Consider the following 17,530-nt stretch of genomic DNA (forward strand, 5'->3'; position numbering starts at 1 on the left):
CTAAACATTAGATACGGTAGTAGCAGGTTTAAATCCGAATGGCAATATTTTTCCTAAATTGTGCAATTCTGCTTTTAATTGGCCAGAATTATGGGCTTAGCGAATATTCCTGTTAATGTGTGCCTGTCTGTGAAGGGCTTATTAACTAAACACAAAATTCTAGTAAATTGAAATCCTAATTGCATAATTTAGGCTAAACAATCACCAAATTAGCAGTTGTTACAATTTGGATATTTTGCAAATTCGACTTTCAGTTCGCGGTTAGTGAATAAACTATCAGGCTATATTCATAAAGTGAGAATTCTAAGTGAATTTCACATTTTAGGCCAAATTAGCAAAACCTGAAGTATAACTATTTTACAGAATTTTTCTTATACGGCTACTTTGGCCTAAAGTATATAAAAAAAAATCACTTAGAATTCTAACTTTAGTGAGACCTTTAGTAACCCTGCATCTGATCTACATGCATGTCCAGCTAACCAACAAAATGGTGGATTTTATCCATAGGGCCGACAGTTTCTCAGAACACACTGGAAATGACGACATCGCAGCGCCGAGTACTCGGAAGTGGCGCTTTGAGTTCCCTCTCACTGAGTGTGGCGGGAGAGAGAGTGAGTGTCGGTACCCGACTCACGTTAAATAATGGCGGATACTCTGGAATTCAATGATATTTACCAGGAAGTGAAAGGATCTATGGTGAGTGATAGTATTGTAGTTGTCTATAAAGTTTTTTTTATTTTAATTACGGCTTCCATCACACAGACACAATACATGCTTTATCTACATACCAGGTTAATATATACTGTAATGGCGACTTAACGCACACATACACACGATGCTCCTTTTAACTATTTAACTATTGGCTACATACACCTCGCTGAAGATAAAACACTGATTAAAATGCTTTAAGGGGTTGGTATCTACGCCTAGTCTTTTTATACCATTGAATTTTAAGTTGAATTTGAGACGAGCTACACCAGTGGTAGGTAACTCGGCAATCCAGATATGGACTAACTCCCTTAATACTTTTACATCTATGATGCTGGAAAAGCATTAGGGGAGATGTAGTCCACAACATCTGGAATGTGGAAGGTTACTATCTATAATATATTGAATTTAGATCTCTTGCATATGGAGTTTAGAAAAAATTAGTCTGTATGGGCTTTACTGATCTAGCTTTAGGTTTCATATATAAAAGCTTAGAAACCGTGGTTTCAATTCCAAAGTTTGTCCCACTTTCATTACCGAATTTAAAATGACTATTTATTTATTGCAGGCCAGACTCGTGAATTGTAAAAAAAAAATCTAAAAACAATTGCAGCTGTATGTATTTCATAATCATTTGGGTAGTTTTCTGCAAGAGATTTGTAGAGCAGCCATGCATGTGTCCAGCAAATAAAATGTATGACATAATGTGAATTAAACGAAGATGAATAGAAGACACCAGCTGTTATGCAGAGGCTTATGAGATGCATCTATTTAACAGGAGTGGACTTAGAATTGTCCAATAGGTTTTAATTGGTAATATAATGACATCGCGTTTTATTCCTTATGAAAGGATTTGGCAATTATTCCATATTCTTCAAAGAAACAAAAAAGTTTCCCCAATGCATACAATTCTGAAAATGGTTAAAAAAAAAAAAAAAGTACTTGTGGAGCGGTTGTGTATATACTCATTGCATGCATAATGGTGGTTAAAAGCATATCTTTAATAACATCCAAAAATATACCATACATTACAAAAATCCATGGCAGATTTAAGAATAAAATTGAAAAGTTAAAAGGTTTAGCAAAACTTACAATGGCGGGGGTGGACAGTACTGACACATGCCCATAAGTCTGGATGCGTTTTGAGTCTAAGTTTATGCTTTCACAACAGCTCCTCAATGTGATCTGAAATTGACATTGATTAGAAATGGGGACATTTAGTATTGCTGGTCCTTCGTTTTATTTGTTTATTGGTGACTGTATTGTAATATTTATATTTCATGTTACAGAATGATGGACGCCTACGTGTCTCACGTGTTGGTCTTATGTACAAAAACAGCAAGACTGGGAAGGTGGAGAATATTGCAGCAGCAGACCTTGCTGAGGGAGTATGGCGTCGTGTGGCTCTTGGATATGGCATCAAATTACTGACACGCTCAGGCCATGTGTACAAATACGATGGCTTCAGGGAAATGGTGAGTTACTTTCAAATAAAGTAAATCGATGATGTGTTTTAACCTAGACATTTTCTGCTTTGTAGGTTTTCTCACATCTAATAGAATCTTGTGATCAGTGGGATCTCTGTTTACAAACGCCTAGGTTAACATATTTTTCAGTTTACAAATGAAAATCCATTGAAAATAATGCCTCGGTTTACAAATATGTTTCGCAATACAAAGCAAGTTTCCCCAGGATGCATTGCATCTGGGAGATTTATAGCACCGCCCCCTGCATGCTGGAGCCTGTGGGTACCACGGGGCGTAGAATGTGGAGGTGTTGGAGCAGCTTTTGCATCGAGTTTTGGAGCCATTCTGGAAATTGTTTGAAGTTGATTTGGGACTTTTTGGTGCATTTCTCAAGCTGTAGAAAGGTAGGGGGAGCTGAGCTTTGTCGTTTGCATGCCTTTTATTGTGTGTTCTGCATTGTGGGTTGGTTTCCATGCCAGCTCATTTTGACTTTTTTCTGACCTCCAGAACGGATTAATTGGTTTTCAATGCATTACTATGGGAAACCGCGTTTCGGTTTACAAATTTTTCGAAATAAGAAACGTCCCGGAGAACGCATTAAATTTGTAAACCGAGGTCCCACTGTACTGTTAATCCAATACTGTTTTAGACTAAAATACTGTTTTTCGTCAGTGTATATCATAATCATATCTTGTCTTTTATTGTACAAGTTCCACTTACAGGGTTACTGCAAGCATCATAATCACTGCAGCCCATTGTAGTATTGATTTGTCCCCTTATCTAGGTCCCCACCAGGCTCCAATGCTCTTGGTGGTCCGGTGATGCACTCACCATTCAGCCATTCACCTGTCAGCCAATTAATGCAATTCTGTGCAACAGTTCAGTTCATACTTTTAATATACAAATCACTGAAGTGGTCTTGGTTAACCCTTTTTAACTAGGATAAGAAAAAAATGTAAATATAGTGTTCCTTAAAGTGCATAGTATGGTGCAAGTGCATTAACCACCTTCGTGACGAGTGACGGACCTGGTCAGGGGGATCCCTTAACGACCAGCGACGGCGTTCGCGGGGTTAAAGGTGCTCCGGCCTGCCTCTGTATTAGAGGCAGACCGGGAGCACCCGATCGTGCTGCCCCTGCAACAGTGCTCACTCTGACCGGCTGTCAGAGCGAGCACGTGTACTTGCCTTCCGCCTCCCTGCACTTCCGGGTTCACTGTGAAGTGCAGGGAGACGGATCAGAGCTGATCATCTCCCTGTAAAAAAAAAAAAAAAAAAAATGTAATCAAATACCCACGCCCCTTTACCCATTTTGATTAAAAATTAACCCCTTCCCTGCCAATTGATCACTGACTACAGTGATCAATTGGCAGGGAATACATTTTACTGTCATCTGAATTTTTATTTTTTATTTTTTTTAACTCTCAGTGGGTGGAAGTTAGTGGGGAATTGGGGGATTTGATGTTGGGCTAGCTAGGGGTAAACGTTAAAAGTTTTTAAAATAAGCTTTAAAAGTATATTAAAAAAAAAACACTCCCCAGGGGGTGTGGCCTAGCTGCTGACTGAACAGGACGCAGGGTGAGGAAGCTCCTCAACCCTAAAGCATATCTACACCAAAAAATACGATAATCTGCCCCAAAATTTCACCCATCAAGGTCATACCTCAACTTGGAAACACGCAAGCAATACACTGCGGTAAAAACCCGATGGCGAAATACACCCGTGGTGAAGGGGGTGCCTTGCGGCCTACTAACAGAAACCGGGCGGGAGGCACGGCTGGTCTCCTGTCCACTACCCGACTTGCAAGCAGCTTTGGTCTCGCTTCCCCCCGCCCCCTCTGGGCCGGTGGGGATCATCCCGGTCCCCGCCGGGCAACACACTAAAGTCCTCCCAGGTTGTTGTGAGCTGCCCACACGACAAGAAGAATGCCTCGCAGTGGCACCCAAGATTGTGGACACGCCATTGACTCAAACATTGGTGAAACATCAAGATGGCCTTACTGACTCACTCGATCACTTTGAAGCGAGACTGGATTCAGCCTTCATAAAATTCTGGGCCGACCTAATGGAGCAGATGAACCGAGTGCACCCTGCGGCGCCACCACGGGTGAGAAAACAGACAGCACGAGAGACCCCCCAAAGGCAACCCGACCGCATCAAAGGCACACCACGCCACCTTACACCTTCCTGGGCCTAGAGCCACCCTGGGAACACCCCTGAAGCACAGACCACACATGCAGGAGGGAACAACAAGTCGAAACCAACGTGGTAAAGCTCCCTGCAAACTCCCGGCTGGGAAACACTTGGACTCAAAGAAGACCCAAGTTTGTGGCAACAAGGTGCAGGCTCTGGAACAGGCCTGGGGCATGGGGAGTACCTCGCTCTCGACAAACGGTATGGCTCACTGCAATGGACAATGCAAGTATGTAATACAGAAGCCTAGCCATGGCATCGGCTAACTTTCTGACTCTGGTATATGGTTGCAGGCCAAGACAAGTCACTGAACAGGGACTCCGAATCGAGACTGCTGACCTAGCGGTATTGAGGTAGGGGAGGAGAATCTGTGCAAGTCGCGAGTGCGACTGGGGTGGGGGTGTATTATCCTATTGAAGTAGCCATTGAATCCCGGTCTAGTGTATTGGTCCGAGTCGGCTTATTCGGAGGTGTGTCTCCGGGTCGTGTCTCGATGGTCCCCAGGTTCGATGGGATGGTCTAGGGGTATTGGGGGTGGGTTTCGAGAGCTGTCCCGTTGTAGCTCCTGTTATCGGGCCCGTCATTCTTCTATCGAGTGTGGGGAACCACTGTTGGTTTCCTTTGTGTTCCAGCTATTGAACCCCAGCAGTGGATCCCCCCTTTCAGGTCCGTCATTGCGCTCGTTAGTGAAGTGGTCGTCATAGTGTTCCCCAGTTCCTCGGTGTGTGGTGCTTCTGGTCGTGTTGGGGATGGTGGGGTTAGACCAATAGGTTGGTGGTGACGTAGGTGGCCTGGCTATAGTGGGCTGGATTGAAGGTTAGGGTCGCAGCCTATGGACCGCCCCCAATGATTACCTCCCCATATTTATGCATTTCTGCCTATGCTAACATCATGACTAGAAATTCATGTTGGTTATCGTTGGGGGTATAGAGATTAATTAATGTGTAGGGATTATTGATTAAGCATTGAATTATTAAGTAGCGGCCTTTTTTATCTCCAATCTAGTGTATTAAGGAAAATGCAACATCTCCACTGATCAGAGTGGAGACACCTCTCTTTTTGTTGTGAAACAAGTATGGAAGTTGTGGGGATATTCTTTGGAGTTAAATCTGGGTCTGCCCTGCCAAGTGAAGTGTCTCCTGGAAAAACGCCACCTGTGCCTTATGCCTTTTGGCCTCAGTGATAGCTAGTCGTCTTTTAGTAGGGGAGTTAAGCCCTTTAGTGTTCAAGGATATAAGTTTTAAGGACATGGAGTTGGATTATAGTATGCTCAGTTGAGCGCAGACTCCTGGGCCTTTTGGACCATGGAGGTAGTCTTAGGCGATGTCTTATCGTCTGTCTGGACAGCACTATTGCTTGTTTTAGTTTCAACCAGTATTGTGAAATCTTATAGTAGGTAAATAGTACACTCGTAAGGATGGGGTTAACTGGGGATAAACTATATACATGTTTCCGTTCGTCACCTGGGGTAACGGAAGACCGCTTACGGCAACGGATAGGTTCGGCCAGAAGATGGCCTTGGGGCTGTTCCATAAGCGTGGTGAGCTTAGAATAGTAAATCTTGCGAGGTGGGGGGAAGACAAGCCGGAGCTCATCCGCATGCGGCATGTTATGGTGTCAATTAAATCGTCCGCTGTATAAATAAGCGTTGCACATAGTTATACAGAGAATAATCAACATCAACCATTTTGAACATATACGTTACATTACACTGATTTCAAGATATCAGTTGCAGGACCGATGTCTCAATTCATCTTGTCTACGAGGGTTGGTCAGGTCGTAGAGATGCTAGGGTCTGTAGATCTGTTAGCGGTTTTACGGTTTTGTGCCCAGTCTTTAGCCAGGGATTTCAGAGCCGTGGTGTCTGCCACTTGCTTCGTCTCACTTTGTAGAAGCGGTATTTGCCATTCCTGAAATAGTTTCTTGCCTTCTGTGAGATCATGTATCGGCCTGTCCACTCCGTTCCTCTTAACAAGTAATTTGGTGGGGAAGCCCCACGTGTAGGGAATGTTGGCATTCCTCAAAGCTTCTGTGAGAGGGGCGAAGGTTCGGCATTTTGTTAGTGTAGCGGAGGAAAGGTCTGTAAACATTTTGAGGTGGTGATACGGTTCAGGCCATTGTTTCATGGTCCTGGAGGTCTGCATGATTCTGTCTTTTATGTGATAGAAGTGGACCCTGGTGATTACGTCCCTCGTTGTATCTTTCGGTAAATGCTTGGGTTTAGGGAGTATGTGTTTTTTCCAGGCTATTCAAAGATGGTATGAGTTTTTTGAAAAAGTCTTGTACATACCGGGTGAGGTCTGCATTCGTCACCGACTCAGGAATGCCCCTTATGCGGACATTATTCCGCCGGTTTCTGTCCTCATGGTCTGCGACCCTCTCTTCCAAGGAGTACAGTTTTTGTTTTAGCGCGGTGTAGGCCTCAGCTACTGAGTTGTGCACATCGATCAACTCATCCGTGCGGTCTTCTAGGCGTGCTGTTCTTTCTCCAATATTCTGTATGTCGGCTTTGATTTTCGCCGTCATTTGTAGGAGATCAGCCTTAAATGAGGTTTTAAGTTCCAGCATTATGTTTCTCACCGAGAGTTCAGTCGCTGGATTAGAGATACTGTCTCCTTCGGTAAAGTTCCCTCCTGTGTCAGAGCCTTGCGTTGGGGATTGCGACCTGTCGGCGCCATCTTGTTCTCCCAAGTCAGAGGTCTGTTGTCTCTCCAAGTGTGAGTGCAGGGTTTTTTGTTTAAATTTTCTGATGGATTTTGACGTCATCACGTAAGGTAGCCGTTCCGCTCGATAAACAGGGGGATTTTCTTTGTTTTCGCCGATTATTACACGCTGTAATAGCAGCCACGCGGGAGAGTCTTTGTCTTACACGTCTGCTCCCATGCGCTGTCAGGACACGCCCCCGGAATGATGTATTTTACTGTTAGTGTAAAATGGAGATATTTTCTGTACCTGGAGATAATCGAGTTTACTGAAGTTCCTTAAGCCAATTATCTCCAGGATAGTTTGACCAACAAGAATTGTTCCAGTTCTGCTATTTTTACCTTAAATTTGAAATTCACTTTGAATTATTTCATAGAGTGCAGAGTTGCAGTCCATGTAGTTGTAATGCGAGCTCCAGCACTGGAAGTGCCAGAGCGTTGACATGGTAATCTGCGGCAATGCTCTGAATGGCCATGGCTTGCTAACACCTACTTCACAGTGGTGGAGAAATGAACAGTGAGACTGCAGGGCATGATCTATACACCTGAACTACATCATTATGCTAAAGTTGTTTTGATGCTTAGGGTACCCCATTAATTGTTATAAGGCTTTTTAAGTAGACTGAAAAGAGATACAAGTAATGAAATTTGCAAGTGAAAGTTCTATTTAAACTTTTATTTAACTGTTTCAGGAATTTGAGAAGCTGTCTGATTACTTCAAGACCAACTTTAACGTGGAACTAGCAGAGAAGGATTTGTGTGTGAAAGGTTGGAATTGGGGTAGTGTTAAGTTCGGAGGTGAGTGCATTTCATTGTTATCTCCACTGCATTTGTGTTTCTTGTCTCATTTCCAAATCTTTTAAGATTTTCCATATGTTTTGATATCTTACTGTATGTTTTTTCCACTATGTCGAATAGTGTGTGCACACGTAATATTTTTTCTTCTATTAAAAGTAAACTCCAAGCACCAAAAATCTCTACAGCCTGTTGTAGTGGTTATGGTGCTAGAAATACCTTGTTGCCCTCCTTGGGTAAGTAGTCAACTGTTTGAGAACAGTTTGACCACGTGACTAGGGTCCGACCAGTCATCTATTCCTTAGGAACGGGAAACTCATTCAAAAAGCTTCCGTTAGCTTCACTCTGCTAAGCCCTAATATGCAGAGCCAGCTCATTGGCTGAGTGTGTCAGCTGAGCACTCTCCGACAATAAGCTGACTGAACCCCAAGTACGTTGTCAGTCCATTTTTAAAATGATATGACTACTTACCTTGGCAGGGTGTCGCAGTATAAATGCCAATTATAGTAGTCTTTACTGTTTCATTATTTTGGATTTCATTTTTGTTCACTGGGCTGATTTTATCTGTGTTCAAAATGAGACTTTTTTTGTTTTTGTTAAAACAGGTCAGCTGCTTTCCTTTGATGTGGGTGACCAGCCAGCTTTTGAACTTCCTCTGAGTAATGTGTCTCAGTGTACCCCGGGCAAAAATGAAGTTACCCTTGAATTTCATCAGAATGATGACTCTGACGTTTCACTAATGGAGATTCGTTTCTATGTTCCTCCTAATCAGGATGATGGAGGAGACCCTGTAGAAGTCAGTGTTTATTAGCTCTCAATTTCTTCAAAGTTATTTCATAAGTCTATCTACATTTATTTATTTGTAGTGTTTTTTTTCCTGATGTTATATGTTCAACATAAAGAAGACCATAACCATATGTACACAGTTCTTTTTGTAATGCGTTTTTAAAGGGGTGGTTATGTACCAAGAGTTCAGACCATTTGTGTTAAGAAACACACATTTTTGAATGTTACGACTCCTAGTTAGGTCTGCTGGGTGCATATGGTCTGGCTCCTCTTCATAAATATCGCTAAAGTGTCCTACTTCCAATGTTGGACAAATCTGACATTCTTAAAGCAGGAAGGGAACTTCCACTGTAGCTATATCTGTGTAGAGATATATTGCTTGGGTGAGTATAACCAGCTAAATGTCCAATCTTTCGAAAAGAGATATTTTCCATTGCTCTGTTCATACCTCCTTGGCACCAGGAATGGCTAAAGCAATACTTATCATTTATTTTCATAGGTTAGGCAGACTTTTTGCAAAGTCACTCTGGGCAAGTAGTGAGTTAATTTCCCCGTTCCCCATAAACCTTAGACAGTACTCTAAATACTGGCTTAAGTGTTATATTTTCACAATGAGAGAGCGGGGAAGCAAAAAACATGGGAGTGTGGACTTGATGCTGAAATAAATGGAGTGGTAGGAAGTCTGTTTCCACTGGCCTAAACCCAGTCTCCCAGACCAATAAAAGCACATTGTACCTAAAGGGAAGATGTCATACATTGAATAGGAATACATTTCAACTACAGTTCAGTCATTCTCAGGGAAATCTTCCCGCAACTTTAAATCCCTTCTGGCAGGGGTTCACAAAATGTTGGACCTATACTCAAAGGTGTACCCTAGGCTATTTGACAATCTGGTGGGAATATATGCTGGCAAACCTCCTACCGCAGATATGTAAATGTTATTGTGTGCCCATGTGTTATGCACCACTACTCCATTTTGGGTGTAAGACACAATAGATCGTTCATACACTCACATAACATGTTTAATATATTCACATTAATTTACAAACACAAATTTTTGTGTAGTTGCACACATTCATATTTTATACACACACATGCACTCACGTGCATATACATAAACACACTAATTTATCTGTCCCTTACTGTACAGCCCTTGGGCTGGAGTAATGTCACCCGCCTCCACTATATGGAGCCGCAAGACCTCAGCCTGCACAATTGCTTTAAGCAGAGTACGCACCTGCCACACTGTCAATATTAGCAATAGATGAGTGCCTGCTTTGCCTAATGATATCACCGGCTCTAGCAAAAGGTGTACTGCTCACCCCCTCCCATACCCCTTCCTCTACAGGTTGGTACACAACTGCCGATGCCTGTAGATGATGTACAATATTTTCTGCATTGGAGACTATAACCCATGAGTGGGGATTTTAGTCTTCCAGTCAAAGCGGGCCGTAAGTCTGTAGGCAAGAAGTTGGCCCCCAAGATTACATTCTGTATAATTTTTCATGCATTTTAAAGAGGTAATGCTAGACTAGGGTAATTGCCTTTTGTTTACTTTAAATATGATTTTAAATGTGTTTTATGTTTGTTTTTTAATCTTCAGGCTTTTGTTCAGAATGTTCTGTCTAAGGCTGATGTAATTCAAGCAACAGGAGATGCAGTGTGTATATTTCGTGAATTGCAGTGTCTTACCCCACGTGGTCGTTACGATATTCGAATATACCCCAGTTTTCTTCACTTGCATGGAAAAACCTTTGATTACAAAATACCATATACAACTGTGCTTAGACTTTTTCTTCTTCCACACAAAGACCAGAGACAGATGTTTTTTGTGGTAAGTTTGTGGTGTAGTTTTTTTATTTTTTATTTCCTCCACATAAAATTCATTAAAGCATTACAAGAATGCAGCAAGCAAAGTATATGCTAAAGTAATGCCAGTGTTCTTAAAGGGACACTGTAGTCACCGGAATCACTATAACCCCAGGGAAGGGGGTGTCACCAGAGCAGTAATAGTCAGCTCCATTGGGCCTTTTTCCCATTGTAATGACCGTTGGGGTATTACAAACTGTATGTAAAGTTAGGAACAATGTTAACATAAAATATTTAAACTAAAGCCTAAGAGGCTATATGCAGAGAGAGTTCGTTCAGGTGCCTCTGCTTGGTCCAGGTGTAGCGGTTAGGTCTGCGCCTGTTGTCCCCAGCCGGTGATCTAGCTGTGTCGTTGGGGCCAGTCATCAACGCTGGGCCCTCCGTGTGGTCAGTGGCTTTGTAATGCTTGTCGTCCTTAGTGATCCAGAGGGTCCCTGATGTCGACCACCTATAGGCTATTCCTGCCGCTTGGAGTTGTTTGGTGATTGGGTGCATACTCTTGCGCCATAACAGTGTGGCCCTGCTTAAAGGGACACTATAGTCACCAGTATGGCCACCAGAGGGACTTCCTATCATGCATGGCCCTAAAAAGGCCATGTACACTTCAGATGTATTACAATACGTCTGACGTATGGAGGAGAGAGAAGGCACTGTGTGCGCGCTTTCTCTCTCCTGCCGTCAGCAGAGGATAGGGGGCGGGCAAAGACCACAAGCTCGCGGTAGTGCGCTCAGGACTTCATAGGGCGGCATGTATACCGCCCTGTTAAGTATGTGCGGCAAAGCCGCGCATGCACACAAGGGAGCAATGACGCTTCCAAATGGAAGCGTCTGATTGCTCGCGCCCGCCTATTTCGTCATTTTGACGAAATAGGGGGCGCGGCTTCACGAGGCTCCCGGCGCTGGAACCAGGGGAGTTAAAACTCCTGCCTGGAGAGTCCCTTTAAGTCCTGAAAGTAAAAGAATTTACAGTCTTCGAATTCGAAAGGGGGTTTTCCTTGTATAGCTGCCATTAGCCCCAGTTTGTCAGACATTGATCTTAGTATTATGTCTTGTAGAGCTGAGGTGGGTGCCTGTAAGGATTTGGCTATCCTGTAGACCCCGTCGAATTGAAAAGTCTTAGCTTGTCTGGTCGGTAGGAGTGCGGCCACGAGGCGCCTGGTACCCCTGTGGTAGTTTCTCCAGCGGCACTGTCTCAGGTACCCCTCTGATCTTGATGGTTTTGCGTCGCCTTCTGTCGTCTAGTAAGTTAACTTGTCTGGGCATTGTCGCTTGTGTGGATTGTAGGTGGCGCAACTTTTCCCCCATTATTTGGTAGTTCTCCCTCAGTCCCTTAACCTCCTCTTCTATCGCCTGGGTGCGTGAGGACACTGCGGGTACATCTAGCTTTAATACTGCCAGATCTGCTTCCCACATTTGTCTCAAGTTCTGTTGCAGGCCTGTCAGCATTTCCTGAGGCCGGTATAATGGCTTCTGACCTCCCTGCTTGTGTGGGGAGTTGGAGACTGAGGTGTGGGCTGTCCTGCGGTTCCACCTCCTCTGAGGGCAGCGGGGATTCTTTGCGGGGGGCTTGGGTCTTCACTGCGCTTGGAGCCTGTAGCATTTGTCGCGCTGCGGATTCGGGGTCCCTTGGGGTGGTTTTTGGGATCTGCGTCCCATCTCACCTGAGCTCAGTGTGCTGGGGTGCCAGTCCTCCAGCTCCGTGATATTTCAGGGCCAGTATTCTCCGGCTGTGGTCTGTGGCCTCCCTCCCACTTTTGGAGCCGGGCGTCTGGAAAAACGGCATCGGCGGTAGCAGTGGGATCCTCCGGATTCCATGGCGACTTGTGTGACCCGGGGTTAGTGCGGGATATCCCAGATTGTTTCGGATTGCGGTGAGTTATGCCAGAGCTCCAAGACAGCGCATCTGCTCCGGTCCGCCCCCCTTAAGTGTCAGTCTCCGCCCCCCTTAAGTGGTTTTTTTTTTTGTTTTTTTTTTTACTACTTAACAGATTAACAAATCTGTGAATTGATGATCTAGATGGATTTGATACTCCCCAGCCTAGATTACTATACAAGAGTGCAATTGATAAAATACTGCAGGCTTTCCACCTAGATATATAAAAACTGTTTTGAAGTACTATCTGCAAATGCTAGGCAAGTGATGGTGCAGTAAGCATTTAGAGATGTAATTTGAGGGTTCCACTATTTAAATTGGGTAGGCACAAATATTGGATCTTGGTTGTATCCTAGCTATTAGGTTTTTTTGTGTGTGTTTTTTGTACAAAGATATGACCTATTGTGGGTTTTGTTGTGTGTTGTTTTCCTTACTATACTATTGACACGTTCCTAAGTTTTGCTATGAGAAGGGTTACCTCCTCCCCCCTCACACCACTATCTCATCTATATCTGGGGAATTCCCTCTGTCAGCTGGGACCATATTATGCCTCAGACTGAAATTAATTTAAGCCCTACACATATTGGGCATTTAACAATCAAGACTGATCTGAGTATCTATTTTGAGTTTTTTTTATTTTATTTATAATACGTGAAAAATAGTGTTTCCCCTCCCCATTTTCAACACACTTGATGCTTTAGATATACATAGAGAATATTAAAAGAGAGCCTTTTCTGTCCTTAAAATATATATAATATGTGACACTTAAAAAGAATCCCTTAAATTACAGTGGAACACACACAAATCATCTGGGTTTTGGTTCAGAACTTGGAAATTTACTTCTATCTTTAAGGGGTTAATAATCTATGCATGTTTTACTGTTCAAAATGGAATCCCCCTCTCAATACTCTGCTGCAAAACAAAGGAGAAACCAACAATGTTGAGTGTCTGGTGAGGTTCCAAAGAGTATCGCTGTCCCCTCTTGTGGCTGGAATATTTGTGCTTTGCAGGGTAGATAGACTACGGCATCAGGAAACAGAAGGCATCTGCAGATTAAAGGTGTTCTGTTGGGGAGAGATCTCTTTTCTTATGTTACTATCAGGTTAGTTGGATCTTCTGTTAAGTATAGGCTAGTGTCCTACCAATGATAAGGGTAGAATGCTTAACGTTTAGAGGAGATAAAATAATTAGATCGTAAGGCAAACAAAAGGCTGACAAAGCAATTGCTGATGAAGAATTAGGATTTTTTTTTATTGTGCTTACTGCCAGGATAGAATGTATAAAAATGATGGACATGCAGCTAAGATGGAAGGGTTCTGTTGCAAGATAAAGGGTTGTGGATAGGGTTGTACCGAAATTTTGGCTGAAAATGGGCCCTATCCCATTTAGTCCGAAAACGGGTAAAATCTGCCGAAAATAGGGCCTAGTAAATTGATATCTGTTGCAGATGCTCTGCATCCGTGAGGATGCCAGGCTGGAGATGCCTGGGGTGACCCAAATATGAGTTAAGCCTTTCTAGAATACTGGTTGCGGTGCCTATACAGGTGATATTCGAAAAATTTAGAATATCGTGCAAAAGTTCATTTATTTCAGTAATGCAACGTAAAAGGGGAAACTAATATATGAGAGACGCATTACATGCAAAGCAAGATAGTTCAAGCCGTGATTTGTCATAAGTGCGATGATTATGGCTTATAGCTCATGAGCAGCGGACAGGAGGTCATGGGCAGAGCGGAGAGACAGAGAAGGGGCATACCTATGGATCTGTAAAGAGATATGAGGGGTAGAATTGTTCAGTGCTTTATAGGTATGGGTTAGCACTTTGAATTGACTCCTATAGGATACAGGAATTTCTATGGAAACTCCCTAGCCAGTGATTCTAGCTTAATGTATGTATAGTTGCTTACAATGGCTGACAGCGTTGGCTGATGCTTTTGGCCCCATCACCATCTCACAACTTGCACTAATGCTTCCACAGAGGAGGAGAGGGACGGATGGGCACCCGGGAACACATCTTTAGTATTAACCCGTTCAAGTACAGTTTAACACTTAAAAGACTGCACTGGTGTACTACAGGCACTCAAACAACTTCATTGAGATACATGTATTATGCCAGGAGGTTTTATTTTTTTAAAGAGCTACATTTTCTTTAGTGTGATGGAAAACATATGTATTTGTTATGAAACTGCATTCCTCGGGATTCCTTCTAAAGCTATCAAAATTATTTTCTGTCAAAGGGGGTAGTTAATCGCGATTTCCTCTTTTGCTCTTCTAGAAATAGTTATTTTTTTTTTATTTTTTTTTTGTCAACCAGTATGATTCAGTAAATCATATTTTTTGGGGATTTGATGGAAACAAAATATAAGGTTAGATTGTAAATATAACTGTCTGACTCTTAAATTTTACTTCGACTGGCGTTTTGTCTCCCACAGATTAGTCTGGATCCACCTATTAAGCAGGGACAGACACGGTACCACTTTCTAATTCTGCTTTTCTCAAAAGAAGAGGAGATCAACTTGACACTTAACATGAGCGAGTAAGTAATTTTATTGTTGTGTTTAATTGTCCTCTTAATTTCACTTTTACTCCTCTTTCACTTAGAAAAGGTTATGGTGCTGGTAGGTCCCAGGCACAGGTTTACCTTCAGGGTTTAATCCCAAAGACCTGGGCCGGTCAGCTCTGCCCCTCCATATCCACTTGAGTCCAAGGTTTGAACCCTGAAACCTCAGGGTTTGCTGACACTCTCAGCCTATCTGTGGTGCCCAGTCCTAGGCTTCCTGTTTTTAGCCTTGGACTCAAACGGATGTGGGGGAGAGGTAAAGCTGACCGGTGCCGGACAGAAAAGTTTGAAGTTAAACTGTTTAAATGATTTAACCCCTGATGGTATGCTGGCACTGATAATTTAACAACTTTATTCATTCTGGATTGTTCTTTTTAGAGCTTTATCACTGACTAAATACTCTGCACTTTCTCTCTTCTTTTGCATTTGAGACAGCTGCTCTATAAAAGGCACTGTGCAAAATATATAGAATTACGTTTTTGAACTTCCACTTTTTTTTGTCATTTTGAACACTCTTTTTAAAAAAGTAAATTATTGGGAGCATGGCCTGGCAGCTCATGGACTCGGACGCGTGAGCCGTCAGCTCCTCTGAGGGTGAAACTACATACAGTGATTAGAAGAGATTTCACTGACCTACCTGCGAGACAATACTAACCCAACACAGTCTCAATTCACCATGTCCCATCGAGGGCCAAGGAGAGTGAAAATAAGGCAAACAGAGCTACAAATCTCCTCCCTAACACCGCCATGGAGCCGCACACAAAATGGCGCCGATGGCCCCAACTCTCCCGTGGCCAGCTCAGATCGGAGTGATATCACATCCCTCTCAACAACAAACGCTGCCCCAGCATCAGAAGATGCCATGCAAAGGATGTTACAAAACTTACAGAACACACTGCAAGCTGAGTTCGCCAAATTAACAAAGGACGTCCGCGCTGATATAAAAGAAATAAGTGAGCGAACTTCTGCACTTGAGGACAAGACTGAAGAAATTATCGAGGCCCACAACAATCGAACTGAGGTATTTGAATCATTAGACTCACGCCTGACCCTCTTAACTGCCAAAGTAGCAGATCATGAAGACCGAGATAGGCGCAATAATATACGCCTCAGAGGGATTGCAGAAGAAATTAAGCCTTCAGAATTGTATGATTATGCTGTGGGCATGTTCAAAGCCTTATGTCCAGGCCTCACTGCCGACCTACGCCTTGACCGCATACACTGCTTACCGCGGCCTAGATTTCTGGACCCATCCACACCAAGGGATGTACTCACTCGAGTTCATTATTTTACATCGAAGGAAGCTATTATGCGGGCAGCACTTAACGCTGATAACATCCCAAACGAATTTGCTGGGGTAAAGCTATTTATTGACCTGTCAGCAGCCACTCTAGCGAAGCGCAAAGAAATGAAACCGCTGACGCAAGCTCTACAGGATGCGGACATTCTATATAAATGGGGTTACCCTACCCATATAATCATTAAGAAAAATGGAGCTGAACACCACATCCATAACATAGACGACGGAATCAAGCTGTTGAAGGAATGGAACCTGCAAGTTAACCGTCAAGACACAGCAGAGCAAATAAGAGACCTCAGAAAATCACTGATCAAACTCCCCAAAGACTGGGTCACTGTATCAAAGACTAAAGACTGGTCTCCATCTAATAAGAGTCACTAGTTCACTTCGCACTGAAATACCGACAAGATATGTGAGCATGTTCTGATACTATATATACTGTATGCTTTTTCAGTGTTACAAGGCTAATGTGTGCCTAACATTTTTAAATGTCCATGTCTTTAATACTGTAAGTCACCTTTCAGAAAGTCTCACTACCTCGAGGTATGCTCTAACGGTGAACTAATTTACATATGTTTAGAGAGGGCTTAATCCTAGCCTTTTTTACCCAACAGACGGTTAGGCAGGTGTATAGCAACTTAACCACCCTCCCCAATGTTTTGGCTTCATGGAGCCGCCGAATATTTGGTTCATGTCAGATAACACTTGTCTGACGAACACCTTGTATATAGTTTTTTTCCCGGTTACTCTCAACCTTCCCCCCACACGCTTGGTACTCCACCTCCACACCCTTAGGTTTCACAATACACAATATCATGACATACCCCACTTCAACCACTGGCTAAACATACTAGATAGAGCCCATCACCACGAGCTCCTGCTGCACCAAGATGATCTGCATCATACGAACGCAGACACACTTAAAATATACCCATGGCACTAACTAATATCGCTTAATGCGAAGGATTTAAATTCTCCGCATAAATGAAGGCTCGCCCTTGACGAAGCCAAAAAAATGAAGGTTACGGTGGCCTTCTTCCAGGAAACCCATTTCCTGAAATCTAACCTGCCTAAATTCACATCCAAACAATTCCCCATAGGCTACCACTCCGTATACTCTAAAAAGAAGAGGGGAGTATCAATACTGTTCAATAAGGATGTGCCTTTCTCATTCCAGAAAAAAACTAAGTGACAAAGAGGGACGTTTCCTCCTAGTACAATGCCTAATTAACAATGAACCATACACACTTATTAATGTGTATGGACCACACGAGAACCAAG

At 43.1% G+C, this 17,530-nt stretch overlaps 1 protein-coding gene across 1 annotated transcript in view; it reads left to right on the plus strand.

Annotated features, from left to right (window-relative positions):
- Positions 1-565: 565 nt before the first annotated feature.
- The window catches only part of SSRP1 (structure specific recognition protein 1), a 36,986-nt gene continuing 20,021 nt past the window's right edge, over positions 566-17,530 (plus strand). Inside the window, exons 1-6 of the mRNA XM_063434913.1 lie at positions 566-696; positions 1,998-2,183; positions 7,759-7,864; positions 8,467-8,657; positions 10,251-10,481; positions 14,822-14,925. Coding sequence (XP_063290983.1) covers positions 643-696; positions 1,998-2,183; positions 7,759-7,864; positions 8,467-8,657; positions 10,251-10,481; positions 14,822-14,925 — 872 coding nt within the window. The 5' untranslated portion in view covers positions 566-642. The remainder of the gene's footprint in view (positions 697-1,997; positions 2,184-7,758; positions 7,865-8,466; positions 8,658-10,250; positions 10,482-14,821; positions 14,926-17,530) is intronic.

The sequence above is a fragment of the Pelobates fuscus genome, chromosome 10, assembly GCF_036172605.1.
Source record: "Pelobates fuscus isolate aPelFus1 chromosome 10, aPelFus1.pri, whole genome shotgun sequence".
Lineage (NCBI taxonomy): Eukaryota > Metazoa > Chordata > Amphibia > Anura > Pelobatidae > Pelobates > Pelobates fuscus.